The sequence below is a fragment of the Tyto alba genome, unplaced genomic scaffold (assembly GCF_018691265.1).
Source record: "Tyto alba isolate M040663 unplaced genomic scaffold, T.alba_DEE_v4.0 Super-Scaffold_16, whole genome shotgun sequence".
In the NCBI taxonomy this organism is placed as follows: Eukaryota; Metazoa; Chordata; class Aves; order Strigiformes; family Tytonidae; genus Tyto; species Tyto alba.
The window spans coordinates 3,989,398-4,016,593 of record NW_024881278.1 but is presented as its reverse complement, the minus strand read 5'-3'; the positions used below and the strand labels follow the sequence as shown (position 1 = coordinate 4,016,593).

At 42.5% G+C, this 27,196-nt stretch overlaps 1 protein-coding gene across 2 annotated transcripts in view; it reads left to right on the top strand.

Moving 5' to 3' along the window:
- The first annotated feature begins 677 nt into the window (after positions 1-677).
- PLCB1 (phospholipase C beta 1) overlaps positions 678-27,196 on the top strand; it is a 408,321-nt gene continuing 381,802 nt past the window's right edge. For both annotated transcript variants that reach the window (XM_042789375.1, XM_042789376.1), the window contains exons 1-2: positions 678-1,100; positions 13,248-13,325. In XM_042789375.1, the coding sequence (XP_042645309.1) occupies positions 1,002-1,100; positions 13,248-13,325 (177 nt within the window). In that variant the 5' untranslated portion in view covers positions 678-1,001. The remainder of the gene's footprint in view (positions 1,101-13,247; positions 13,326-27,196) is intronic.

Sequence of the window (27,196 nt, the reverse complement as noted above, 5' to 3'; positions counted from 1 at the left end):
CAGATATAACTTTGTTCTTCAAAAACCGTTCCTTAGAAACCCTGGATTTAGGACTCTGCTGGGCAAGAGGGCATTTTGCCACCTTTATGCCTTTTGCTGTTAGTATACCTAAAACTGAATTAAGGTCACGTTCTGAGGAAACCTCTTCGTCTTACGAGAGCAAAAATCTTTGGTAAACCAGTTTCTGTGTATTTAAACCATGGAGCCTCGATGGAAATCGTACGTGCCCCTCTCTTTAAATTTTTGACATCCCGTTCATCACTTCGCAGGCTCAGGATTGCCCTTCCCCTCTGCCCCCCCCCCCCCCCCCCCCCCGCCCCAACTCTCAGCAGCACAAACGACACAGACACTCACCTTTGCTCCCTTCTCAGGCGTTCCGGTGCATTTGCGGACACACACGTGTGTCTCTCCCTCGGTCCCCTCATGGCGGGGGGGAGCGGTGCTGAGAGGGGTGACCGGGACGGTACTTGGAGGAAGGCTGGGCAAGGCCTCAGCCCCGGGGATGGGGGTAAAGCCTCCGGCCGAGGTGGGCTGGGGGCCTCCCCGCCTCGACAGGAGCCCGCGGGGAGGCGACGGCCGGCAGGTGGCGCCGCAGCGCTGCCGGCGCGGCGCGGCGCGGCGCGGGGGAACCTCGGGGGCCGAGCCTGGCGGGGAGGAGGGAGGAGGAAGAGGAGGAGGAGGAGGAGGAGGGGCGGGAGCGGAGCGGGCAGAGCCGCTCGCTCCGTGCCCCTGCGTGTGCGTGGCGAGCCGGGTGTATATAGAGGATGTGCCGCTGCATGGCTCGTCCCGGCCGCTGCCGCGTCAGGTCCTTCCTCGGGCGCCGCTGAAGCCTCTCGTCCCCGCCGCCCGGGCAGCCGCTTCCCCCTGCCCGCTCCAGGCGCGCCGAGCGCGGCTGCCGGCCTCTCTCCTGGGGCGGCTTTCGGCGCCCCGGCGGTCCCTCCTGAAGCGGCCGCCTCCCGCGGCTTCTCCGCTCCGGGAGAGAGCGCGTCAATGCGGTGCAAATGGCCGGGGCACAGCCAGGGGTGCACGCTCTCCAGCTCAAGCCCGTCTGCGTCTCCGACACCCTGAAGAAAGGCATCAAATTCGTCAAGTGGGACGACGTGAGTAGCTTCCCCTGGCCGTGCCCCACGCGGGGCAGCGGGGCACGGCGGGGTTATGCAACGCGCGGGGCTCATCCATGGATCGGGCGGGAGGGCTCCGGCAGACACGCGGCGCTGGCCCGGCCCGGCCGCGGGGGGCGGCCCGCGGGGCACCCGGCGCCCCTCGCCCGGGGCGGGGCCGGGGCGCCGGAGGAGCCGGCGGCCGGTCGGGGCCGGGCGCGATGGGTGTCGCTGTGTGGGGTCCGGGCTGGGCCCAAAGGCGGCGGTAAACCGCCGGCCGGGTGCCGGGAGAACTTTTCTCCCGAGGTTCTGCCCGTTCCCGTCGCTTGGCCGGTGCGAGCTGTGCGGAGCTGGCTCCTTTCACGGGCACCTTCGTCTCCTGCTTCTCTTGTTTTATTGTGCACGTTGCCACCTCTGTTGCCATAACGTAGTTGTTTCAACCTGTTCTCTGTCTCTCTTCTTCCATCTCCCGCTTCCTCCTTCCAGCCTCTCTCATTCCTTCTGGTTCCAGCCCTTCCCGTTGCCTCTTTAGTGGGGTTGTCAAGCCCTGGACACGGTCTCACAGGGCTCGCTGTTTGGGTCTCCCTGCTTATCTTCCTCCTCAGAAGGCACTCTTCTTTCTTGGCTCATCAGGGCATGAGACTTGTCTCAAAATTGCATCCACTTTCCCCTTTCCACTTGCTGCTTCCCGACCCTTTACACTTCTATTGCCTCACAGCGGAGAGGAGCGTGGTTTTCACTTCACCTTTGGTAGTGCAGCTGGAATTTCATTCTTCACTTGTAGGCTATGCCCAGGACCATTTCAGAGAGAGACAGCTTTCTCTGTTTAGCTTTCCTTTTCTCAGAGCACAAAAGTAAGCGTGCTGTGCTGCAGAGGAGGGAAACAGAAAGGATCAGTCCTCTGCTAGCCTTGCTCCTACAATACAACATCGGGTGTTTGTGTCTCAGTTGTGCGTGGAGGAGTGGGGTGCCCCAAAAAGTCTGTCTGTGAGTGGTGTCTGGAGGCAGAGGGGCATAGTGAGACTCGAGCTGTGGTAGGGGAGTGGTTGGGAAAGAAGGCAGGCAGTTTGAATGTCAGGAGAATTTTTGAGGATAACTTAAGAGCCTTAACACGGCTCTTATGGTTTTGCTGCGAATTCAGCAGTGCTGAAGACATCCACAGCAACAACTGGAGCGACAACAGAGAGGGAGAAGGAGCGGTTCGTGTCTAACAACTGTTCTCGTCTTGTTATGTATTGCTGGTTTGCCATTGCTTCCAGCCTGTCCAGCAGCCAAACGTGTGAGCCTGACCTCTATAAACCTGTGCTAAACACTCTGAAGGAGGGAAAGAACACTAAAAACTGAACAACTGGTAGTGCGAAATTTTATTTACAATAATAAGCAAATATATATATATATATATATATTTTTTTTTATAAACTCAGCAACCTGACCACGTCTGCGGTAGTAAATACTGGCTTGACACAGGTTATTGGTGTTCGGGAACTAAGCTTTAATGATGCGCCTGAGAAAATGTTTTCCTTTGTTTGATATTTTCCTTAGTATAGGAAAAGGCAGCATAACCTCAGCCTTGTCACTGCAGTTACTGTTTTATTTCTGGTAAGCTACCAAGAAATTGCCACAGGTGTATGCAGAGGTCAAGTTAACGGTGATTTAAGTCTCCAGACTGAAAGTCCAAGAAATTAGGCAACAGTTTAAGTGCTATTTTCCTAGTATATTATGTACATAGAATTTGAAGAAGAGGTGTTCTCCATGCACACTGGGTGTTCAGTGGCTAACCTTGTCTGCTGTAGACTAATTGGAAAAAAAGATTTTCAATTGTAAACGTAAAGGCTGCAGTAATAAAATACAGTGAAATTCTGGCAAAAGATGGGCATTTCAGGTTAAAGGTGTTACTTGGCGATACAAAGGTGTTACCTGGAATGTGTGACAGGTGAGAGAGAGTCCTGTTGTGTTTAGTGAGCGCTTTAGTCAACAACCCGATGAAAGTTGATGTGTATTTAGCCACACTGTGTGATGAAGAATACTGCCAGTAACTCATTGTTGATGGTGCATTGTGTGTATAGGTATGCATTTCCTACCCCCAACCTCTCTATCTTGCCCGTAGTGTTTCTTCTCAGCAGTGGAAGCCCCACAAAATCAAAGATTTCAAGGGAAAATAATCTCCTTTGGCACCCTTGCTGTAAGAAGGTTTTTGGACGAATGCATGTTCGGTGACTTTTCAAAGTATTTGCCAGAGTAGCCAATAACCACTTCAGAGTCTTTGTTTTCTATCAAATTAATCTGCTTGACGGGTTTGTAAAAATGATGATTATTAATCTGAACCTCTGTGGTCTCTCATGTAAATAGGCATGCACAAACTCGCTAGCAAAACAATAGTCTGTAATGAGAAATAGTAAACTACAAAATGTAGCAGTAAAATAGAATCGACCATAATGAGTACTTTGGCTCTGCTGATGCTAAGAGGGCTGCTCAGAGAGGCGAGCCTCACATACTGATGTTTATTACGCACCATTTTCTGTTTACCGTTTCTGAGCAAGAACGGGAGTTCAGCTCTGCTCTGCCTGTGCACCAGGGCGGCATTCATTCCCGTCCAAGGCATACCCCTTGTAGTACACTTCCCTGCTGTTTTGTTTCGCAGTTCAAAGATGGCTCTATTGACTTTGCTTCTCATTCATAAAGCAAAAGAGTGTTTTCGCTGCATTCCTATGACTTGTACCAAGTTTCTGCCCAAAGCAAAATTTTTCCGGCTGAGGTATAGACCACTGAAAATTTTAAAAAAATTTTAAAATGGGAATGCTGGAAGGGTTTAAACCAGAGCATGAGAGGCTTTTAAGGAATTTCATGGCGTATAGAGTAACAGTTGTTAAAGAATGTATTTGCCAGCTTGTAGAAGGATGCTGCAGTGTGGTATGCAACACAGTGTGACAAAAGCTGTAGCGATACAGACTAAAACTGATCCATCCGGAGCTTCTAGTAGCTCTGTGCCTAATTAGTAACTCTGAGGCTGCTAATAAGCAGATGCAGTACTGACGTGGTTATATGGACCTCCTCTCTGAGGGACAGCAGTGAGGTCTGCTACACGTTACACATGAACCTCATCCAGCACCCGCCTCCCACCCCCCTGCCCCTGTGATGATGATCCAGTTTGAAAGAGAAATGCTTTGCTAAGAGGAGAGGAAGAGGTTACGTTAACCACTCAGGGTCACATCCAGGCAGGTGGAAGGCAAGCAACTCAAGAGGCTTGAAATTCCATTTCTTCTATGGACCATCTTCAGTTTCTAAACTGTAAAAGCATTAGGATCAATTAAAAAGTTTCAGCTTTGCAAGACAAGTCACGCTTTCGTGCATCGGGATTTGATGCAGCATCACTTACACCATCCAGCGCCTAACGCAGTCTAGTCATAGGTTCTGTTTTGGCTCAGGATACAAAGCGCTAAAGTGAAACAGATGATTGTTGTCCTGTAACTTTGCTGTTCCTCACACTGTTTCTGTTTTATTCTGTAACAGTATTGCAGGTCAGAAAACAAGTTTTAGAATTAACTCGTGTTCTTGATGTGTAGATTGGATTCACAAGGCACCGAACAGAAATAGCTGAAGTTGGAATAGGTGAAAAATAAGTGACTGGTTGCTTAGGTGTTTTTTGGGGGTGTGTGTTTGTTTGTTGGTTGGCTGTTTTTTTGTTTTTTGTTTTTTTTTTTTTCTTTTGTGGATGTGTGCATCTGTGTGTCTGGTTTAAGATGCTAGTTGGCTGAGCGCTTCCTTCTTCTAGTGCTGTTTCTCCATGCTGCCTTCAGTTGGGCCTTTATAACCACTTCTCCCTTACTACTTGGAAGAGATGCTGAGTCTCTTAAGTACTGTTCTCATCTTTGAACAGATGCACTCTCTTATTCCTAGAGAGAAGCAATAGCTGTGAGAGAGAGGGAAGGCTTAAAGAAGAACTGACTTGATCCACTCTGTGCTGGTGAAACCCAGGTTATAATAACTCTTCCTCATGACAGTTTTAAAACAGTTTAATAAATAAATAAAAAGGATGCAATTAAGTTCATGGGTGAAGTTTTTTTTCTGTAGGGGATTAAACTTGATGTAGCAGAATGTGTTGCTAGCTGAGAAGGTTAATGAAACCTGAGTATAAAGGGCAACTCCTCTGAGGACTGGTCTGACGGGGCTGAAAGCTGCCTTGGCTGTCTGTTTTTCTTTATTTTCTCTGGCCTGTAGTGGGAACAAGATAGACGTAACTGAGTTAACAGATAGCTCAACAGCTACAGCACAGCTGAACTGATGTTTTCTAAGAGCAGCAGTTGGCACATTGAAGCGAGTTAATATGATGGAGTATATTCAAAAATGGATTTGTTTCCAGTTCTTGTTTAAAGACTTTCTTATCTTCCTTAGTGATAATATGTACTTTGCATAAAGAATTTGACTGGTCTCTCTGTGGCTTGCACTATTTACTTTTACTTGCAAGTTAACTGTATCAGTAAGGTAATGTCACTCTACCTAAATTGAGGGACATGATTCCAATTTTATAGCCATTTTTTTTCCCTAACTGTTTAGTTACTGAAACAAACCTTTTGATATGTAGTGTTGTTTAGTGGCTGTAGCACTTCACCAGGTATTCCACTGAGCAGCAAAAATGAACCTAGGTTTTTTAAGTTCTATTTTAATGCCTTTCTCCTAGAGCACTTCTTTGTCTTTATAAAACATTTTTCGTGCTCAAACAGTGAGCGCTATGTAAAGTTTTTGGGCTTCTTTGTTTGTTTAGAACCTTTTAAGGAAGATTATCAAGAGTATGAGATACACCCCCTTTAACCTGACAAGTAAATATAACATCAGGGTATCTGTTATGGATAAGCCAAGATCAAACAAATTAAAAACCTGGAAATTTTCAGAAGTGATTTTAAGATTTCGATGCTCAAGTACGTTTTATTTTTTCCTGCCTTTTTTATTTTGTTTTTAAACTCTGCACAAGTCTGTCACTACAGTATATGACTGAGGCCATGAAAAATGAACAACCATTGTTCTGTGCTTATAAAACTAAAACAATAAACTGAGAAGAGTTTGTTTTGTCTGAATGTTTTCAGTCTGGAGGGAAGAAGTTAGTCCAACATCCTAGAGTTTTTGTTGTTTTTTCTTTCTTTGTTGCTAATATTTATGTAGTAAACAAATACCAGCTCTGTGCTATATAAAAATATTTTATCTAAATGAGTAGAAGTTGTGGTTTTGGCCTTTCATAACATAGGAGAGTGATCAGATTGAGTTTAAAATCTTTCAGCAGTTAACATTTAGTAAAGGGGAAAGCCTGAACTTGGTTAACTCCATTGGAAAGCTCTTCCTAACTCTAGTTTAGGGGGAAAAAAAGATTTGGATCCCCCGCAGAATAGTTAGATGCATGCCTTGGAAGATCTGGTGAAGACTTTATGTGTTTAGGTTGCAGATAACATCTGTGTTATTGTAGCATCTGAGCCCTCTGGAGAGTTGGTAGATACTAGGGAAACTGAAAACCAGAAAGCAACTCTTAAGTAAATGAGGAATTCTTTGTGAAAGGGAAGCTAAAGGGGAATTTAAGTTGTGGACTGTATGTTTTCTTCACTTTAATGTTTGAATGCTCAAGATCTTTTTTTTTTTTTTTTTTAACAAAGGCTGTAGTGAAATAGAGAGGTAACTAATCATTATGGAGTCTTTTATCTATTATAAAGTAAATGCTTCATAAGCACATTTTAATTTATTTTCACAAGACCCATTAGATGACAAAGTGTGTTCCCAACTGTGCTGTTGTAGGTCCAGAAAAAGAGACCAACATAAAAAACTACTAATTTTAAATCTGTGATTAGATACCTTGGACCTAATTTTCAGACTGCGTAGCACCAGACAGTCAGATATTCAGAATGTCTCCCCAGTGACTTCAGATAAATTTGGGCTCAGCATCTCTGAAAATTAGAAAATAAAACGTGGAAATACAATTCCAATATTCCTTCAGAATGAGAATGCAGCATGTATGCCATGAACTGGTTTAAATGATTTGCTCAGCATCATGCAAGAACTCTCTGGCAGAGAGAAAATCTTCCTGGTTGACATTTGGCTACTTTTGCTATAAAGTTCTCCCTTCATTCCTTCTTTATTGACTGCATACTTTGCAACATCTGCAACAAATAAGGACTCATACAGACAAATCAAAACTACATGCGGTAAGGATGTAATTAGCCCAAGAGTATGGACATCCTGAGAAATGAGCCAGGGTAGTCTGCTTCTGAGAAACAAATACCACTTAAAGTAGCTCTTTTAAACTTGCAGGAAGTTAGTCTTTAATTAGCAGAATGACGACTTCTGTCCTGCAGTGCCATCACCAAAGTTTCTCCAGGGTTTAACCACTCTAATAGTGAAGAATATTTTTCTGCATGTTCCTATTGAACAAGTAGGATTTCATTTTATAGGTCCTGTAAACTCAATTCCAGCTTTGATTTTTATTTTTTTTTTTTTTTTTTTTTTTTGTCCTGCTTCCAACCTCCAGCACTCATGTGTTTCACCTTCTCCAGTATTTCCTTCTTGCAGCCTCTTTCTTTATGTGGCAGATTTGGCTCTTCTGCCCTCAGTAACAGAGCACATCTTTACCCTTCTGGATTATTTCAGGGGTTCATTGCAAAACCAGGGGATGGGTACTCTCTCCCTCTCGCTCATAGTTCAGCTGTCAGCCTGAAGAAATTCATAGTGCTAATTGTTTGGGTAATCCTGCTTAGTTCCAGTCTGAGTACACCCAGCGTATTATGGAATTTAACAGCTAATCTATCTGCTGACCACGTGCAAACTGTGGTTTTGCGATCCCTTCTCCTTTGCTCCTTCCCCACTCCCCCAAGCCTCTAACGCCCCTGGCTTGTGGGGTGGCAGGAAAACTTTCTGCAGGGACCCTCCCCATACCTTTCCCACAGCCTTTTACACCCTTGCTCAACCAGAATTGAAGCCCTTTTGCCAAAGTGAAAGAAGAGTTGCAGAATATTTTGCCTCTGTCAGAAACAATCTGTATTTCTTAGCTTTGTGTTTGGAAGCAATTTGGCAGAAATTTTCCAGGAGAATGTTCAAGCAAATGAAGTAATGATGTGTGTAAAAGTTTTCAGGTTATATTTGGGGATGTTCAATGTCTGTAAAAATCTGAGGCATAACCGGGAATCAACGGTCTGACTTAATAAGACAGTGCCGTGAGCCCCATCTGTTGTAAGAGCTGAAGATAAGGGTTGGTCTGCTTTTCTTTTTAAAATCCGTTGATGTGAATTTTGACCACAGCTCTTTCTTAGAAACTTCATCGTTATCTATATATGATTTATTAAAACACATGCTCATCGGACTCATTGTCTTGCTAGTTGACAAGGTACAGGCAGATTTTCATCCCCCAATAGGTACTTTTAAGATCCATTAGGAACTTTTCATCTATTGCAGGACTGACCCGCTACTTGCATCGCAGGCACACGGGTCGCAGCCTGTGACATTCTCTGATCATTTTTAACACTGAACATGCTTGGCACAAGACACAGTGGCAATAGTGTTACACCCTTGCCTTCATACAAGTAAAGTACAGACAGTTCTGGGAGCAAGGGCCAAAGCCCAGGGTGTAGGCGGCAGACTGGTGCGCCCTTCTGTAGCTGTTCTTTCTCACTTGTGTCTCTTCAGGTCTAACCAGAGATGGTTGAGGAACAGGGGAGAAAGCTCCGTCCCTCGTGGCTGGATGAGCAGCCTTGGTCGTGGGGGTGCTCTGAGGCTTAGGAGACATGGATGTGTAGTCAGGAAGGAACCAAACCAGGGTTTCCACCCTCTTCACTGTTTGGCTTTGTATGCTAGTCGTTATTCGTTGGTAGTATTAAAATGGAGGTAGTGCTTTTGGCTTGCTGATGTTAGATGTAGTCTAGGGGGACCCACACCTAAAATCAGATACCTGATATGGCAGGCAATTAGATATGGATTTGTCCATTAATCTTACATGCCCGTGTGCTGCTGTACCTGGTTGGTAAGGATCCCAAAGTTCTCCGTGGCACTTTGCGGGCATAAATTTGAAGCCTCTTTGTTTAAAAGCATGAAATAAAGAATATTGCTAATGCAAGATCTGAGGTCGTACAGCCAATTGGGAGGCAACTTAATGGAATAACTTTAGAACAACCACATTACTTATTTGAGGCTGTGAAACTGGAAGAAAATAGAGAATTGGCCCTAAGTCAACAAATAAAAAGGTGGGGAGCTTTTAAAGGTGAAATTAAAAGCCCTTTACAAAAATTGCTCACTTAAGTTTAGATGGTTGTGATAGCAGCACACTGGGAATGCCAGGTTAGAGCCACTCTTAAGTCTTTCTATTCAAGGAATTTGCAATAGCAATCTGTTGGAAACCAAGACACTGCTTGGCACGGGCACCCACAGGTGGCCTTGAAAAAGCCTGATAACTCACAATCATTTTCATCATTGGCTGGGACACTCTGCCTTTCTCTTAGTCCTCTCCCCTTTCTGGTCACAGCTGATTTTTGCCTTGATTACCTTCTCCTGCTTCTTTTCTTAATTACTTGGAAGTGTCCCAAGAATCTGGGGCGCCTACCCAAAGGGCTGCTTGCTTTGTTGACACCCAGAGGATCATAAGAACTATGCCCCTATTAGGCATTTAAATATGTGTTAATTTCCAAACGTGTCAGCTTTAGAGATTCACAACACTGACAATTCCCCTGCCCCCCTCCACCCCCACCTCTGTTTTATTCTCTTGTTCTGGATCTGGGTGGGTTAGGGAAGAAATGAACACCTGCTCCCTATTTGTTTCTCCTTCAAGTTTTGTTTTGGTTTTATTTGGTTGGTTGTTTTTTTGTTGTTGTTTGTTTGGTTGGGTTTTTTTTCCCCTTTATGTATTGTGTCCTATCTGTTACCCTCTTCAGAGTTGAGTATGGTTGGGTTGGTAAATTTGTTCAGGGGAGTTATGGGATAGGTCAGCTCTTTGGTTGAGGAAATTGAATTAATGGGCTTCAGGATACTCTCATGAATGATTGCAGGTGTGGCTTCTAGGTAATCATAAACCACAGTTATTCCCACAAAGTACAATAGTTTTTATAAATAAATGTACCAGACAATTCTCATTTGAAACAAGTTCCTACTTCAGAGCCTTGAATCACTCTTCTTGAATGTATACTGTATAAAGGGTTTTTCATGTATCCTTTTGATTCTTGCCTGCCTTTGCAAGCCCTGATTGCAGAGCAGGATGAAAGCAGCAGACCTGTTCCCCATGGCAAAGGATTCCACCTTAATGTGGAGTGGGGAGAAGGACTAGAGAAGTTCCTTCCCATTCCTCTCCATCCAGAACTAAGGAGTGTTTTGGTGGCAGGGACTTATAAGAGTTGTAGTTAGCTTGTGGAATATATAAAACATTGTGCGCATGACTTTTATTGCTGCTGTTAACTGCATGGAAGAGTTCCTAAGACACGCGTTACGCAGTTACATGTACAAAGTTAGTCTCAGATCCTCTGTTTGTATACCGTGTGGTAGCATGGGGTTCTTGTATTCATCATCATGTTAGTTATGCTAGGCTTAATGTCAGAGTAATACAGATAATTTAGAAAAGAGGCATAATGCGCAACTGCCTTTTTTTGGTTTAAGAAAGCAAGCAAACAACTTCCTGGAGCACAGAGGTTCTAAACTAAAACTCTTAATTATCTCTGTGATGAGGTTTCCTATATGTCACTTAATAGATATTGAAGGCTCTGTCCCCTCATCCTTCATTTTTTTGAGTCTGATTATAGCCAACACTATTTTACAATCCACCTCTACAAAATCATTATTTTAATAGCTGTAACAGGCACATCCAAACAGCTTTTGGGTTGAAGCAACTGATTTGAAATGATTAACCAGGAAAATTGATTAATCCTAGACATAATTACTTCATGCTTCTTTTTCCCATCACTTCCTTCTCTTCCCCCTACCCTGAAGTTGTGCATATCTTATCCGAAGGCAGAAGGTCACTTAGTCTTCTTTCCTCATTTTACATATTTATACACAGACTGCATAGTGATATAAACTGAAAAAGGAGAGTTATATCTCCAGAGCAGGTTTTTTTTTTGTTGTTGTTGTTTTTTTTTTTTTTTTTGTGTGTGTTTTTTTTTTTTTTCCCCCTCCTATTTTTGAATGGCAGAGATTTAAGAATATTCTTGTAGGAGCTTGCAGACAGAGACAGCCAGTCAACATCTCTTCAGGGTCTGGCATATTTTAAAAGTAAATTTGCCTGTTGCACTCAAACAGTATTGGACTCTCAGGTGTACAAGAGGTTAGAAACTATGGAGAAATGTGGAAAAAAAAAAAAAAAAAAAGAGATAGTACAAATTCTGATGTCCGTTCTCTTAGGGGAAGCACATACAACACTTTTCTTGTAATGAGGAAAAGGGTCAGTGGCGCGTTGTGAACGAGCTCTGATCCCAGCTGGGACGTTCCCATAGCACTGCCTGGCACTGGTACAGCCACGCTCGTTCCCAGCCTCTGAAAGCTCACGTGGCACCCATTTGGGTGTCAGTGTACCTGTGGCACAGTTAATCCACAGCCCGGATCTTCCAGTTATAAAGGGAACTTTTACACTCATTTAAGGGTTTGATGTTGTATTTCTTCTTAGTGTAGAACTTGCTTTCTATTTGTATTTCTCTTGTGCGGAGATAAAAATGTGCTTCATGTTTCACTCCATTTTACTCTATTTGTTCCCCTGCAGGCTTCTTACCAGTGCTGGGCCTGACACTTAGCTTCCTTGGGTCTTGTTTTTTTCTGTCTGTGAACTGGGAGTAATTCAACTTCCCTGTTTCACAAATGCCCGCTGCTGGGCGTTCAGTACTCTGTCAAAAAGGACTGTACTAGTGGCATAATATAGACAGGTGTTGTCTTCTTGCATCGGAAATGGCACTTGCATAAGTTCTTATTTATATATGATAATGTTTCACCCATCAACTTTACTTGCACTTAAAAAAAACCCCACACTTAAATATGTTTGATTTAAATTTGAAACTACTGGAGCCCATTTTTTCCTTAAAGGAATATAGACTGACCTCACATTCCTGCTTTGGGAATAGGTGGATGCTAAAGCTGTTAAATACTTTTAGCACTTCAACAGAAATGTACATCCTTGTTGAGGAGGAATTGTGTGTTTAGCCTGGGTTCCTGTGGAGATAAGGCTTAGGCATTTTTTCTCTCTGCCTGTCTTCCTCCTCTTTTCTGTGCTCCCTACGTAACTTTTAAATTGAGTTTGGCAAACAGGTAGAGGTCTCAAAACAACAGTGTTTTTACAGTTGTCATGAACAATAGTAGAGGAAAGAGAGAAGAAATCCTATTAGGACCAGGCTGCACTGATGTCAATTATTGTTAGGCAGCAGGGAATCCCGATGGGTGAGAGATGTCATGAATGCCCACTGGCAAAAAAGGCGTGGGTTAGAGCTTGTATCTCCTGAGTCAGGTGCCTGCTGTCAGTTGGAAGACAAGAATGTTTAGGTAACCAGGCTGCTTTATTTATTGTACTTACAAATGTGCTTGGTTTCAAATGACCTGAGCTACGGATGGTACCAGAGTAGGTAGGTTTTCAACTGATTTGGAGGTGGGGTGGAATATATATATATATAGTCCCAGCAGTAAAATCTTCATAGTTCTATTGTAGAAAAAATAGAAAAATACTAATGGAAAATAATTGACAAAAGTCTTAATGTAGTGAATGCTATTCCAAGTTTTCTAGGAAAATTCAGTCTTTGTATGTTACAGTAAAGCTTATATACATTTAGCTTTTGTCTGTACTGAAGGTTAATTTGGATTAAGGTGGGCAGTGAACTTCTGATAACTAAGATACTTTTCTCTGTGGGCTCCAGTTTGACAGTGTTTTATGTCTGTTTAAATTCATCTACTTCCAGCTTTTCTGGAGTAACTCCATGTGTTGACAAGTCTGGAGTTACTTAGTGCTGTCTTCTCAGTAATGGAAATACGTTATGTCAGAAAAATGGAGATTAGGCAGGTGATATTAAATTCTTTTAGTGACATCTTGCTAGTGATACCTCCAGGGTAATTTCTAGATATTGCAATTCATTAATATGGGTGGCAAAGCAGCTAGTGAATAATTGTGTGTTCTCTGTGCTGACATGGATTTTTTTGTTTGTCTTTTTTTTCTTCCAGGACTCCACTGTTGTGACTCCAATTATTCTCAGAACAGATCCACAGGGTTTTTTCTTCTACTGGACAGATCAAAATAAGGTAAGAAAAAAGCTTCCTGCTCCAGAATGGTTCTTTCTGTTTTCTGTGGTGTGACGGGCAGGGATCAGGAGGCTTTGCATTCCAGTCCTGGCACAGTAGACAAGCATTACATCAGCGCATGTTCCTCTGTTCTTCTGGGGAGCAAATACAACAGGCCTGTGGCTCGTCCCCGGTGGACAAATCGTGGAGACATGGATGGTAATTTCCAGCCGTGTTAATGGTCTGATGGCCGTGGAGGTGTAGTAATTGTCCTGGTTTACAGGCAAGGATCCGTTTGGGATCCTTTAATGGTTCATAGTTGGCTTGTGGGTTCTCTGTCTTGCCTTCTGTACACTAAGGATGTTGGCTGTGGTGCACGGCAGACCCAGAACTCCCAGAGGACAGAGCTCCCTTTGAATTCTTCCTCCTGAACTGCCGCCTGCTCCCTGGCCATGCCTGGTGAGCCATGTCACAAAGTTCTTACTAATCCTCACAGGACACTTACTTTCTTTCAAACACATTCCTGTATGCTTAGATCACTGTTATGGCTGGGGAGCTGTTAGGAAAGCTCGTGGCCTGATTCATCGCTGCGTTACTCCAGTTTGACAGCAGTGTCACCCCTTGAAATCATCACTGTCATGTTTCCAGTTGTTGGAGACTGTGGAGCTAAACCGGTGAGAGAGACTGTCGGTACCCTGAGCAGTTTGTTTCATGTACTGTATCAGACGTATAATAGAAAATTATTGTTGCAGTTGTTATAGCAAAATACTGTATCAAAACCAGGAACTGAATGAGTTTCTTCCTTTTTTCAGAGATGAATTTTCAAGTACTTACAAAGTAAGTGCTTGTACTGGTTCCCTGCTGAAAATGGTGTTGGAACTTGGTAGCGCTTGAGCTTTGGCCTTGTGTTGGAGTATATGCCAAAATGACTGAATTCGTACTTGTAGTATTCTGGCTACGGAAACCTGGTTTACCAGTGGTGTAGCAGTTTTTCAGGAGTTCCTGCTGATTTTATGTTTAGATACCAGTGCAAAAATTGCTCAAGGAGGTGCCAACCATTAAAAGTACAGACCGAACAGGCAATTAACTATTACACTAGATCATATTTATCTTTCTGTGTTTGCTTTTTAGAGGAGATGGAGCAGAATTTTGAGTCAGTGTATTTGGAAATCGTATTATGGAGTTATAATAAAAATACTGGCTTTGCCTGTGCTTGTACAAGGTTGTGGTGGGTAATAGTGGGTTCATCCGTCAACAGTCCACAGTTGTTAAATTACTGCGCAGAGAAATAAAGTGAATGCCCTCAGAAGGTGAAGGCTATGACTGATTTACACCAACCCAGTAGCTGTGCCAGAACACAATGCAGTCTTCTGTTTTGTTCCTTCCCTTGCATAAACTAATTGTATAAGCTGAAAAATAACAGCAAGCTTTGTAATAATAAATGGAAGCCTAGAGCTGATTGGAGAGTTTATTTCACTTTGAATATGTTTGGCACTAAGACCTCTTTCAGCTTCCTACTGTTGTCTGTAAAAACAATGTCTTGAAGCAATTCTGTGAAGAATAGCTATTTATAGAATTGTTGTTCTCATATTCATGAAGAAATGTATTTATAATGCTCAGAGCATTTTTTAAAAGGTTGGGTATTTGTACAAGAGACGTGAGTGTCAGTTTGATTTTTAAACTTGCAAATCAAGCCTCGGCAAAGGGCAACAAGAGGAATTTTTTCTGGTTAATAATTCATGACAACTAGGTGAAGCTTGTTTCTAAACTCCATCCTAGCAGTGTCTATTTTAAAGGAAGTAAATCTATTTCTATTGGGGTACTGATAGTGTAAGAACCAGGAAGGAAATGCCACTTTCTTCTTTTGCAGAGAATGGTTGGGTTCATGTTTATTGTGAAACTACAAATATATTAAGAAAGGAGGTTATATAGCAAAATCTCTTCATTTTCTTCTCTTTGTGTAAAGTGATCCTGTGATGACAGTGGAATTACATGAAGAAATAATATCAGGACAAGACAACCTCTATGTGATTGCTTTCTCTTTTTTCCCCTAGTTATTTTTTTAAGCAACTGCTTTTATCATAACCAGGGCCTATTATTTTCTGCGTATGGAAGGACAGGCCTTGCTAAACAGAGTGATGAACCGAGAGAAGCCTGGCTGCCAGCATCCTTGGTCAGATACCTTTTCCTGGGAGCCGACTACAAACAGGTGTGGAGATGGGGCATGAGTACCCGTCATCTTCCTAGCCGTTTGACTGTCCTGTTTGCCAGTTGCTGTGCAAAGCAGTAAATTACTGCCTGGATAATGGTATGGCTTTTAAATTAGGAATCTGGCTCCTTTGGTTGCTGGTGCCTTATCAGTTAACTTATACAAAAATGACATGAAGCACTGGCTGGGGGAAAGAAACCAAAACAAACCCACTCCGCTGTGCTAAATTTTTATTTATCTTAGGGAACTGGTGGTTGTAGCTCTGCAGCTTTCTCTAACTTGTTGGCTGACTGAGCTGCTTCTTGCACTGTGTCCTTGTTCCCTTCCTTTTTTCTTTCTTCTCCGTTGTAGAGAAAGGAAAATAGTACGTAGCATCTGTTGTCTAGCAGTGTATCTGGACAGTCTTTTTAGATTGTTCGTTGTACAGTCAGAGCTCAAAGTTCCTGGTGAAGATGCATGTTCGGTGCAGCCCTCCATCAGTATCACTGAGACCCCATCTGGTAGTTCTCTGTGACTCAGCAATCCTTGCAGGGTGTGCAGCCCAATCAGTGAGTCTGGATAATGTTGGAGTTGAACAGACGATGAGTCAGGCTGCCACTGAAGTCATTCTTACCAAGAAGTTTGATGTATGTGATCAGTGTGGACTCCTAACTTGCTGTCCTCTGTAGCTTTCTGATAAATAAGTTAGTAGCAGATTTCATAGTTTGCTTGCAGGAGCCAGATGCTCCTAATAAAATCATTTCTAGGTCTGTAGTTTCAGCCCTGTGAAGATCCATGCCACTTGTTATGTCACATGTGAAAGACTGCAAGGGTGGGTGTTGTTGTGGTATGAGATACCGTGGCAGCCAGGCTTAGCGGAGCCATCTTCTCATCATTTTCCTCTAAGAGCAGGAACAGAACTTAGAAAGAAGGCAAGCTGAAGAGGGAGAGAGCCCCTAGAAGCCTGTTTTGCAGAAGAGCGGCCATCTGACAACTTACAGGCAAGGCAGACAGTAAACTAACTGCTCCAGACTCCTTCAGTGCAAAATAAATATCTGTGTGTCTTGCTCATTTCTTCATGACTGTGTGGGATTTGACCATTTAATTCTGTTTGGGCTGGCACCGATGTGATCCTGCCAGGTACCCAGGTCCAGCTCTTGAACATTAACAAAAGCTGTATTAGAAAGTGGTTGATCAGACTTCTCCGAATGACTACATCATCAGAGTAAACAGTAGCCTAGGATGGAAATGCATACAGGTTCTTCTGACCATGTACCATTTCTCTTTGATTTTTATGGGCTCAGTTCACTTTTGCTGCCCATTCTGAGATGGTCATGGCTGCAGAGAGGCTCTGTTAAACAAGTTTATTTAAGCTCAGATCTTACATTTTGGTAAGAATAACGCGGTACCCTGCAGTTTTACATGCTTACTGTGTATTTGTATACTAATGACAGCAAAATATACTTAAATAAAGATAATCAATCCTCCAAAATAGTCATACTTAGCATTTTGCTATTTTCTGATAACAAAAGGAAATTTAAAACCTTTTGTTTTAAACAGATGGCAGGACAGCTTTCTGATTTTAATTGTATTTTTCAGTATGAAATTATTTTATTGCTGAAGGTTCTGGAATATTTGCTTCATCTGTATGCAGAGTGCTGGCTGATTTCATATTATTACTTGAATGATTCTCAACATGGGTTTTAAAAAAGAAAAGTTAATTAACGTGACAAGCTAGCGTCTGTTACATATCTTATTCTTTCTGTAGTGTTTCTTAACTGTAGCAAAACTAGATGATACTCATTGCATTGTTGTATTTTTGTGACCTGACTAAAACATATCTCAATTCCTTGCTACCTTTTTTAAAAATGGAATGCAATTTCTTCCATTTGTTCATAGTCTGGTCATGAGTGTTGAAGAAAGATAAATCACAACTCGACCAGGTGAACAGAAAGTCTACTAGAATAAAAAGGAATGATAATAAAAAAGTATTTCCCAGGAGATGAGAAGAGGCTGGAAGCATTTGGTGTGTTTAGCCTAGCTAGCAAAGCAAAGCCAGAGAAAGACTGTGATTCTGTCTATGAATAAATATATCAATGGATGCATGGGCAGAGTAGGAGAAGAAATATGTACTGTCAGACAGTTTGTGCATTATTATTCTTGCATCCTTTAGCTGGAAGTTATGTTACACAATCAGATGGGTGTTAGGAGAAGATACCTAGCCATTGATTCAGTGTGGTTCTGACACTGCCTTAGAAAAGGAGTAAAAGGAGGAAAGCAACTATTTGCTTTTATGGTGGAGCCATTCAGTTTTTTAGAAGTCTGAGGATGGTGTAATACGCTGTCCCCTTCATCTCTCTAGCACCTGCTGATTTATTTGTCTTCATTTTTAAAGCTAGGTGATTACACTGACCTGGCAGCATGCTTAAAACACAGAGGATGCAGATCCAGTCTCACCCACAGCACCTTGGAAAGAGATCAGCTAACAGCCTGTGTCATGAAACTCAACAGCAGTGTGCAGTCCTGGGAGGTCAACCGCGATTGCCAATGCCTTCAGCAGAAATGCTGTTGTAAACTGGTGATGATCCAGTTTGTCTGAAGAAAGTTTGTTTTGAGAAACTACTGCAAGCGCCGAGGTGGTACTTACTCTGTAGGTGGAGGTGTGTGGCCGAAGTTTCCCAGCTCTGCTGTTTGCAATTAGAGCAGTAGCACAGCCCAACCAAAGGGTTTAGCAAGGAGTCCCTGGTTCAGGGGCTAGCTTGCACAGTTCATACCTCAAGCTTTTATGTGTATTTGGGAGAAGGTGGGGTGATGAGACCACAGTGGTACGGAAGCACCTCCAGACAGCTGTTTCCCCCAGCTCCGGCTTGCTCAGACAGACAGGCTGAGGATATCTGAAGGCAGAGAGACTCGATCTGTGCAACTTTATAGTAATGACAGATTTGTAGTTTTCAAGGGAAGGAGCGAGTGTAGGCTTTTCTCTTACAGGGATAAGCCTGGTTTTTATGTGTGAACATTGCCAACAGAACTGGTACTAATATGCTACAGTTTAGCCACAGAATATGAGCTTGCTACAAGAGCCTGTAGCAATTATACTGTACCCTGAGCTGGAGCTTTTTCGTTTAATAAGGCTGCATGAAGTGGTTCCTTACGATAAAGGAGAAGAGGATTTTTCTGACCTGAAAGGTCCTTTCCCCTCTTGTGTCCTGAGGTGATCATGAGTTTCTTTGGGCTTGAAAACCCAACACAGGCCACAGAGCAAATGTGTGAAGTGGAGCCCAAGGGCTGTAGGTAGAATTCTGTAGGATTAGACTTGGATTCAGCATGTTTGTAAACTCTGTGTCAATCCCATTGCCCTCATACAAATGAAAGATGATGTGGCATGTTTCCAGCTGCTGGAGATTTTGGCTGTGTTATTTAAGAGAGTTCTTTTGTGTCTGTTTTGCATCGTGGCTTTAAAACAATTGGCTCAATATTTGTACTACCCTGTGGGTCAGAGATCTTTTCATTACATCTGTATAGGTTTTACAGTACATTTGACAAGTGCACAATAAAGGCTGAAGTTAAGATATCAATGTTTAAAATATACCTAATAATTTAATGGAAAGAATGTAATATTTAATAGTACTAGGTTTTAAAATACCTGCTCCAAACCCCAACTGTTTGGCTCAATTTCTTCAAGGGCAAGGTTACTTAGTGATGCATCTCACTGCTGAAAACATCCAAGAAGTGCATCATTAAACAAGTATTTCCATTTTATTTTTCTTTCTGGCATATAAAAGGGAAAAAAAAAAAAGCTAAATAACTAGAGCTAAATAACTAGACCCTTTGAAGAACTGAGATTGTAAATATTATTAATTGGATGAGATAAGATGGTGCATGTCTCTTCACATAAGGGATTATTTTAACACGTAGAATGAATAACTCGCTCTTCTTCCTCATTCTTTCAGCATCTCTAGCATTTCAGCAGTCAACATCTTTTATTGTTGATTTTGTTTGATAATGAATATTGGATACATGGGCCTCTACCACACAGTTTGTCATATGAATGGATTTGCCTTTGCTTTAGCTGCAAAACACAGGAGTCAGAATGATTTAGATCCACGTACCACACTGGCATTCTATTAGGCACCGAACAAGACTTGCATATTTAGGGTTTTACATGGTGGGGTTTTTTTGTTTCTTACTAGCAAATTCTGTATTAGATGACTTTTGTTCTCAGTGCTCTAGGACTTGTGGTGCTTCTACCTGGACTCCTGTAAAAACATTATGTATAATCTACACATGTGCATTCCCTAGTGCCAAACTGGCATGAACAGAAATAATACCAAAGCTAGGAAATTTTCTTATCAGAAGGACCCTTTTGATACCAGATTATAATCCTTTCCTTTTGGAGGGGAAGTGAAATTCATTCCATGAAGGGCATTGCTCAAGACTTGTTCCCTGTGGCACTACTTTATCCATTTACTGCATGTGTGAACTGAGCGTGAAGCTATGAGTGATTTGCCTCAGATTTTTCGGGTCAGGGCCGGTCACTCACTGTATTTCAGTTGGAAGTTTAAGGAGAGAGAGGCTTCAGGATCTTGAAGGTGGAGGAGGTCCCATGGAGGTGATGCTGGTCTTCTGGCACAGTTAGCTGGAGTTGTGGTGGTACCTGGTTTTCAAAACAAGTCACATGCTGGAAGAGGTGACACAAAGTAGTGTTCAATGGAAATCTGGATGAGGACTCCACTGGGACAAGGAGTTGTGGTGATGTGAGGTTTTGCTTCTCAGTGACACTGGAAATTGGGAGTGAAACTGAAGCAGCTAGTAAAATAATAGTGGTGGCACTGCAAATTATCTGAGCCTTTGCCTGGGTTTTGCAGTCTTGATTCATGAATTTGAGGTGTTATGTTAGGAGCTGCCACAGTGGCATGAGACTTGAGACCAGAGATGTTGTTGCTGGAATGCAAATGGAATTTTTTGGATAAGAAAAAAGACCTGTAAATATTGACATCCAAAGTTGCGTGTCTGTCACATTTTTAATGGGAAATGGAACAGAATCTCTTCAAGGATGCAACTGCTTGCCGAGGGACTGTTGTAACCATTAAGCTAAGCAGTGCATAAATTGGAAGTGAAGTCCTAAGGGTGAGTTCTTCCAGTGAAGATGGGAGTTATTGAATAAGCAGCATACAAGTCAATTTGGAAGAAGTAGAGAAGCTAACTAATCTGTAACAGGAGTTCTCAGCTTGGGTGTACTGGCTTGGAGGAGCTGAGGGTAAAAAGCGTTCAAAGGTTGAGTTTCTACCTCTGATAGCAGCCTGAGCCGTAATCCTGTAAAGTTCACCAGAAAGCATTTGCTTTCTCTTTAATATAGAAATAACTCCTCACCTGTATCTCTAAAGGCAGTATCTAGGAGTTCAGAAATAAAAATCACTACATGAGCTAACACGGATACTGATGGGTCCATGCTGGAAACTGTGTGCCAGTGCCTTTTGCAGTGAAGAACTCTGCCTCCTTGCTGGCTTATGCTACAGAGATTGTTGTATTTTGAAGTGAGGAAAATTTCTGGCTCACCAGTTAATGCAGTAAGGGAGTCAGCCTAGCAACAGGTCATGGTCACCAGAAAGTTGCAGCTCATGTTTTTTCACAACCACTTAAAAATAGGCATGTGAGCAGAATAAAAGAAGACGGGGAAAGTGGTAGGGGATTGCCACCGATTGTGAGAATGGGAGGAAACATTTCATGGAGGTCAACTTCCCATCAGTCTGCTGATTTCATTTTTAAAAGGAAATCTCTCTGCTTTCAAAACATGGAAATTGTTCACGGCCCATTAGGGAAATGGTACTACATCAAACACAGAAGATCTCTAATAAGCATTTCCCACTGCTAAATATCTCCCTTATTGTTGCGAGGGAGGCAGGAATAGAAAATGAGTTTTGGGTTTAATGCACAACATAGGTCTGGTTTCTGAAAAGAGGAAGCCGGAGAACTTGAAAAAGGGAAGATGTCTCTGGTGCTGTATTTTAGGTACTGTTGAATTCTCAGGTAGTGAGAACAGTCCTAACACATTTTGTGGTATGCAAGAGCATTATCCTTGTTATCTAATTGAAAGTGGGTTATGACTTTCCTATAAAGATGAGATTGTATGTTGTATTTGTTTAGATGGGCTAAGACTTGGTAAGCTTTGGCTGTAGATAGCTGTAAATGTTATATGCTGCCAAAAAATTGGACACTTGAGGTTTTGTGTAAGAGACCTTTATGATCTGGCTGCTGGAAACTGTTTTGTTGTTACAATTTTCAGTTTAAACATTTTAGTGAAGAAAACTTGAGCCCCAGTCAACTACCACGCACTGAAGTGACCTCTCTAGTGGGTGTCTGTCAAGCTTTTAAATGCTATGTGACTTAAAGAAGATTTTTCTTACAATTGGCATCTCATCAGGTCACAATATTTCATGTAACAGTAGATACTTGGCCTTACCTAACAGCAATATATGCTTTTAGGAAACAGCCGGGAGTCAGGAGACCCAGGTACTTGCCTCTCCTTGGCCATGATTTACCTTAGTGCTGGGCTGCTCTACCTCCCTGTGCCTGTTTCACCTTCTACCCTGCCTTTGTCTGTCGGAGAAGCCATCTGTGAGTAGGGCTGCAGCAGGGACAGCCTGTTCCTGCCTAATTAGCACCTGGTACAGCACTGTTCCATCCCAGGGCAGTACCTGTGCTTCGGTGTTGGAGATGTTAACGTCTTCTAGCTGATAAGGGCTTGCGGTACATGGAGACTGTGGTGTGTAATGAGCTAGCCTTTCAGTCTCTTTTTGCCTCCTTAATTAAAAAAAGTCTTTTGGGTTCATGCCCGCAGCTTGTACATAGATTTGGTTGAATATGCAGCATCGGCTTTGCTGACTGACCTATTATTAGCACAGTTCAAAAATTGGCTTCTAGGACATCAGCTCTCCTGATGGTTGGGAGGATAACTGATCTCTCGGCGTGCCTGTCAGATTGCCTTCACTGCTGAAGCTCTGCCAGCCAGTTCAGAGACTTCTCTCTAATGCTTCATACCCTAGCTGGTTCCCCTCCCCACTATGCTTTCATTTTTTTGTGTGTGTGTTTTTTTTTTTTTTTAAATAAAAAACTCCTTAAGAAGTAGTACACTGAAAATAATGATATTTGAATAACATATATTCTGTCTCCATACATGTGATATTCCTGTGTGAGCGTATGCACTCCCAGTAGTAATCAGTATTATGTGATAAATGTGTTTGGAAATCATTCTGTTGTTGTTGTTTTGTCTTTTTTGTGTTTTTTTTTGTTTTCTTTTGCTTTTAAGGAGTTTGAAAAAAGTTCTTGAAATAAGGCAAGTATTATTGCAAAACTGTCACTTACTTGCTTTAAGGCTGTTTACCATTAAAAACGTAGACTTGACCCTGCTCCTCTCTCCTGCCTTTTGCTTACTTCTGCAGTCTTGGTATTTTATGGCAGCTCTGCACACTTGGCAACTGGCCTCACACAGAGCAGATATGATAAAGCCTTTGGCCTGTGTGTACAGTGATAACAACGTACTCCATTGTACAACACTGCCTTCCTTTTTGATTTGGGGTTAGTGTGTAAGGACAGAAGATGCTCTGTAGGATCCTTTGCTAGAGAATCATCTTTCAAGTCCCATCTTCTTTGCTTTAACAACAACTTCCTTTACATATCCCAGTACTGGGAAGACACACAGCCAACCTCATGCTACAAATCATAGGAGTTTTAGGTTCACTGTGCATGGCTGTTATTTTTGAGCATTTCTAACTATACAGATGCTGTTTACATCGCCAGTCTCCTCAAAATGCTTTGCTGGATTAGAAGGCTGGTAAAATCCGCAGGCAGCCTCTGCCAGTGGTGTATATATTTTCTTGCCTGCAGCCCAGCTTTCCATTTTCCTGATGTTTTGTGCTGCTGTATCGCCTCCACAGGCAGTGGTTTTGCTACTAAAATCCTGATCTAGCTCTGGAGAAAGTCAAACCCCCAAAAGAGGGGAGACTGTCTGAAGTGGCTGTGCCTTCCCCTGGCCGTGTGTTGCGTACGTGTGCGTGTGCCGTCAGTAGGCAAACCTCCTTTTTCTCCTTTTCAGAGTTAGGGCTCTTCACCAGGCCGCAAATGAGTATTCATCTTCATTACTTGTTCTAATTAATCTTTCCATGTAGGCACCTTTTCCAGTGTATTATGACTTCTCGACGTCATTGTCCATCATTCACTTGTTTACAAAACCCAATAATAGGCGTGTGTTCTCATTGCTGATACCTAGTTTATGACATTGCAGCTCTACTGATGTCAAGCTGTTTCCTCATGCACTTGCCCTGGGGGTGAAGAAGTAGGGCCTGCGATGTAGAGGATTTAGGTTTCAGTCTTCATTCATATCCCAGGAAAAGTAAATTCCAGTACCTGAATCTTTAGTTTGGAGATTGAGCCTGCTTTTAAGACTGGCACATGCCTTTATCCAAGATGCACTCTGCATCATGTGAGAGGAACAAGATGTACTATTGTACAAGAGAACTGTTAATGGTTGAAGAACATATTTAAATTTTGAATCTCCAGGGCATGTCCAAAACACTCAGCAGTCCAATTAGCCCAATAACAATTTTGTCTGGGGGGGTATACATAACATTGCTATTTCAAGGCTGCCGTTCTACATCAAAAGTGAAATTCTACCCCTGTGCCACATCCCCAAAAGCTCTTGTACTGTCTGGGGATTACCAGAACCTGGTTTCAAGGCTGGTCACGGTGCGTCTGCGGAGCTTTACTGACCCTTTTGCTACTGCTGCAGCTGTGACCGCTGCAGACACCCTCAGAGCGGTGGTGGGCTGCTGACTGGCTCGGGGTATGTCCCTGCCTGCTCCGCATGACAGAGTCGAACTCAAAACCGGAGGAGTCCGTGGGTTGTTGGCTGATGCAGCCCAGCTGTGCTGCCAGCTATTTCAGGTACTGTTTATGGAAAGCTACCTTGCAGCTGACCTAGGCGAATGCTGTCTTGCTGATTGCAGTATGTCGAATAAATGGTGTGAATTGTAATGTATTTACTTGTACAATATGTCCTCTTAGGAGGACTATAGATAATTTGGACAGGTGGTTTACTACCCAGGGAGCTGATTATATCTGACTGATAAACAGCAGTAAGTGCTGTTTAACAAAAGTAATAATAAAAATATTGATTATCAGGGTACAGCTGTCTGGTACTAAGTGATGCTCATTGAAGACCCTGTTAAAACAGTAATGAAATTCTGAAGGAAGACTTGTTTATTCTAGCTGCTCTGGGTTTACTCAGGACAGTTAGACATAAGGTCTTATTTAATAAGAATACTATAAATATAGAATATTATGAAGTGGAACACTAATGTCTGAAAGTTAGGAATATGGCCAAAAATATGCAGGGTGTGCCATTAGAGAAACTAGGGTGATTTATCTTAGGTACTCTCAATGTTGAGACTGGGAAAAATAAAAAACGTGTATTTAAGGGAACTTTAAGAACAATATAGTATCTTACAAAAGCTGTCTTTATTCTGTCTTTCCCCTAAAAATAAAGACATAAAGAAAATAAAATCGAGGTGCTTTTAATCCAGATTTGCTTGCTAAATAATAAAATAAATATAGAACTATGTTGTTTGTGAAGAACATCCTTCTAAATGAACGTAAGACTTGGGACTTCTTGAGCTGATTTCCCCCCTGCCTCTGAAGTTTATGCTGTGGTGGTGCCTCTTGCAGTCATCTGCCAGGTGCTTCTGCCTGCCAGTCTTCCCTAGCCAGATCCTCACTCCAGCACTAGCCCATGCTCTAATTAAAAGTTCCCAAACAAGCTGGCCTCACGCGTGTTGAGCAGCAGCGGTGCTGTTCCAAGGACAGTCCACATCTTGCAGTTCTCATCCCCTCCCCAGCAGTCACATATTACAGTAGAGGACTAGACTGGATCATTAAATATCATGTATGCTTCCTCTGTCCCAGGAAAATATCAGGTTGCTAGGATACTTTTGGGATTTGAAGGTAGCTGGAACTTTGCCTTTCAGTTCCCTACCTTGGGGCTTTTCCTCCAAAGTTGAATTGTTCCTGGGTGTGGATCCATAATGGCTTTTTAGTAGCATGGCCTTAAAAGCAGTGTGATTGGTTATAATAATGCAATGGTCCCTAATTCAGTGAGGTGGCTAATAAGTAACTTGACAGCAAATAAAAAGACTTTAGCAATTGTGTTTTAAATAATTTGTGTCTATCTCGTGCCGTGTGAAAACTGTATTCAGAGGAACTCGGTAGACAGTGTGCTTTCTGTAGATGCGAAGTACATCCTCTCTGCCCTGTGTGGTTTTGTTAGTTGTAAACTATTTGTATGCAGAGTAAGTTGGCTTATTCATGTAGAATGTTATCAGTAAGTGTCATAGTCTAAAATGATCTCAGATAAATCTCTGGGTTTGCACTGTACCCTTTTGCACGCATACCGGAAGACAGAGTCCTATAGACATTTTTGCCAGTGAAAGTTGCTGGGAAGAGCCTGTCAGAGAAGCTGCAGTTGTACTCTTTGAGCATAATGATGTCATACATACTAGATGGATCAGGTGAAAAGCTTCTCTCATTAGTTTTGCATACAGTATATTTTAAAATGTGGAAAATCGGTTTGAAAAGTGGCACTTCTTTGCTGCTGCCAGAAGTAGGTTTTCAGTGTACTGACTGCAGATGTATCTTGTCACTGACAACTCATACCAGTATCTTTTGCATATCAGTGTGTTGCATATCCAGATTTAGATCCCTCTTTCACATGTGTTGAACTTGCAATCAATATTTTTACTGAAATCAAGAGGGGTACACAGGAAGGTTGTATAGGTAAGATAAAAAAGTTGGAGGTCGAGTCAGCCATTCTGCCTTGCAGTCTGAAATACTTGCACTCATCTCCATAGTGTTCCTACGTTTCACTGACAAAAATCATTCTGGCTTCGTAGCCTGTGTGTAAAGGGACAATTATCTACCCTTTTTTAGTTACAGTGCAGGGAGGGAGGAAAGTATCGTAGCTTCTTCAGAAGTCCCGTTGCAAATCTGGTGGCTGAAACAAGATCTCCTAATTCCTTGAAAATGCCTTTTCTCTTGGTTGAGAAGTAGCAGAAGATATTTCATAATGCAGTGAATCTTCCCTTCCCTCCCAGCATTTCATTCAGGACTTACTGGGGTTCAGGCTAAAATCGTGTGTCCTTCTTCCTCTGATTGCTGCTGCTGCCTCAAATTCTGCTTCATGCAGAACTGGTAGGATCTGCATACACAGCTTGGTCTCGATTTGTATCTGAATTTCCTGGGCATGTCCTGTTTTCTCATGTTTTGAGAAGATTTTGCTTGTGCAGAAAAATGGCTTTTGCCATTTCTTTCTGGTTTCTGGGTGGGCTGTACAGGGCACACAGGCTGTGCAACTCTGCTATATCCATGTCATGTTAAAACAGCTCTTCACAGATTGCTTTCAGAGCGGGTTTAAAACGTGAGGGAGACTTGCCTATCATTGGACAGGCAATTACAAACTTAATTGTATATGACATATCACCTTGTATCACCTTCTCTAGAGTGCTCAAATGCATGTATAATATTGTAGCTAAAAATCTGAGCTTGAAAATAACAACATAAGGCTCCTACCACTGAAGAATGCAGGCATTTAGCTACAGCTGTCCATCCAAATCCTTTGGATTTATGCTGGTACTCGGTCATGGCCACTCATCAACTT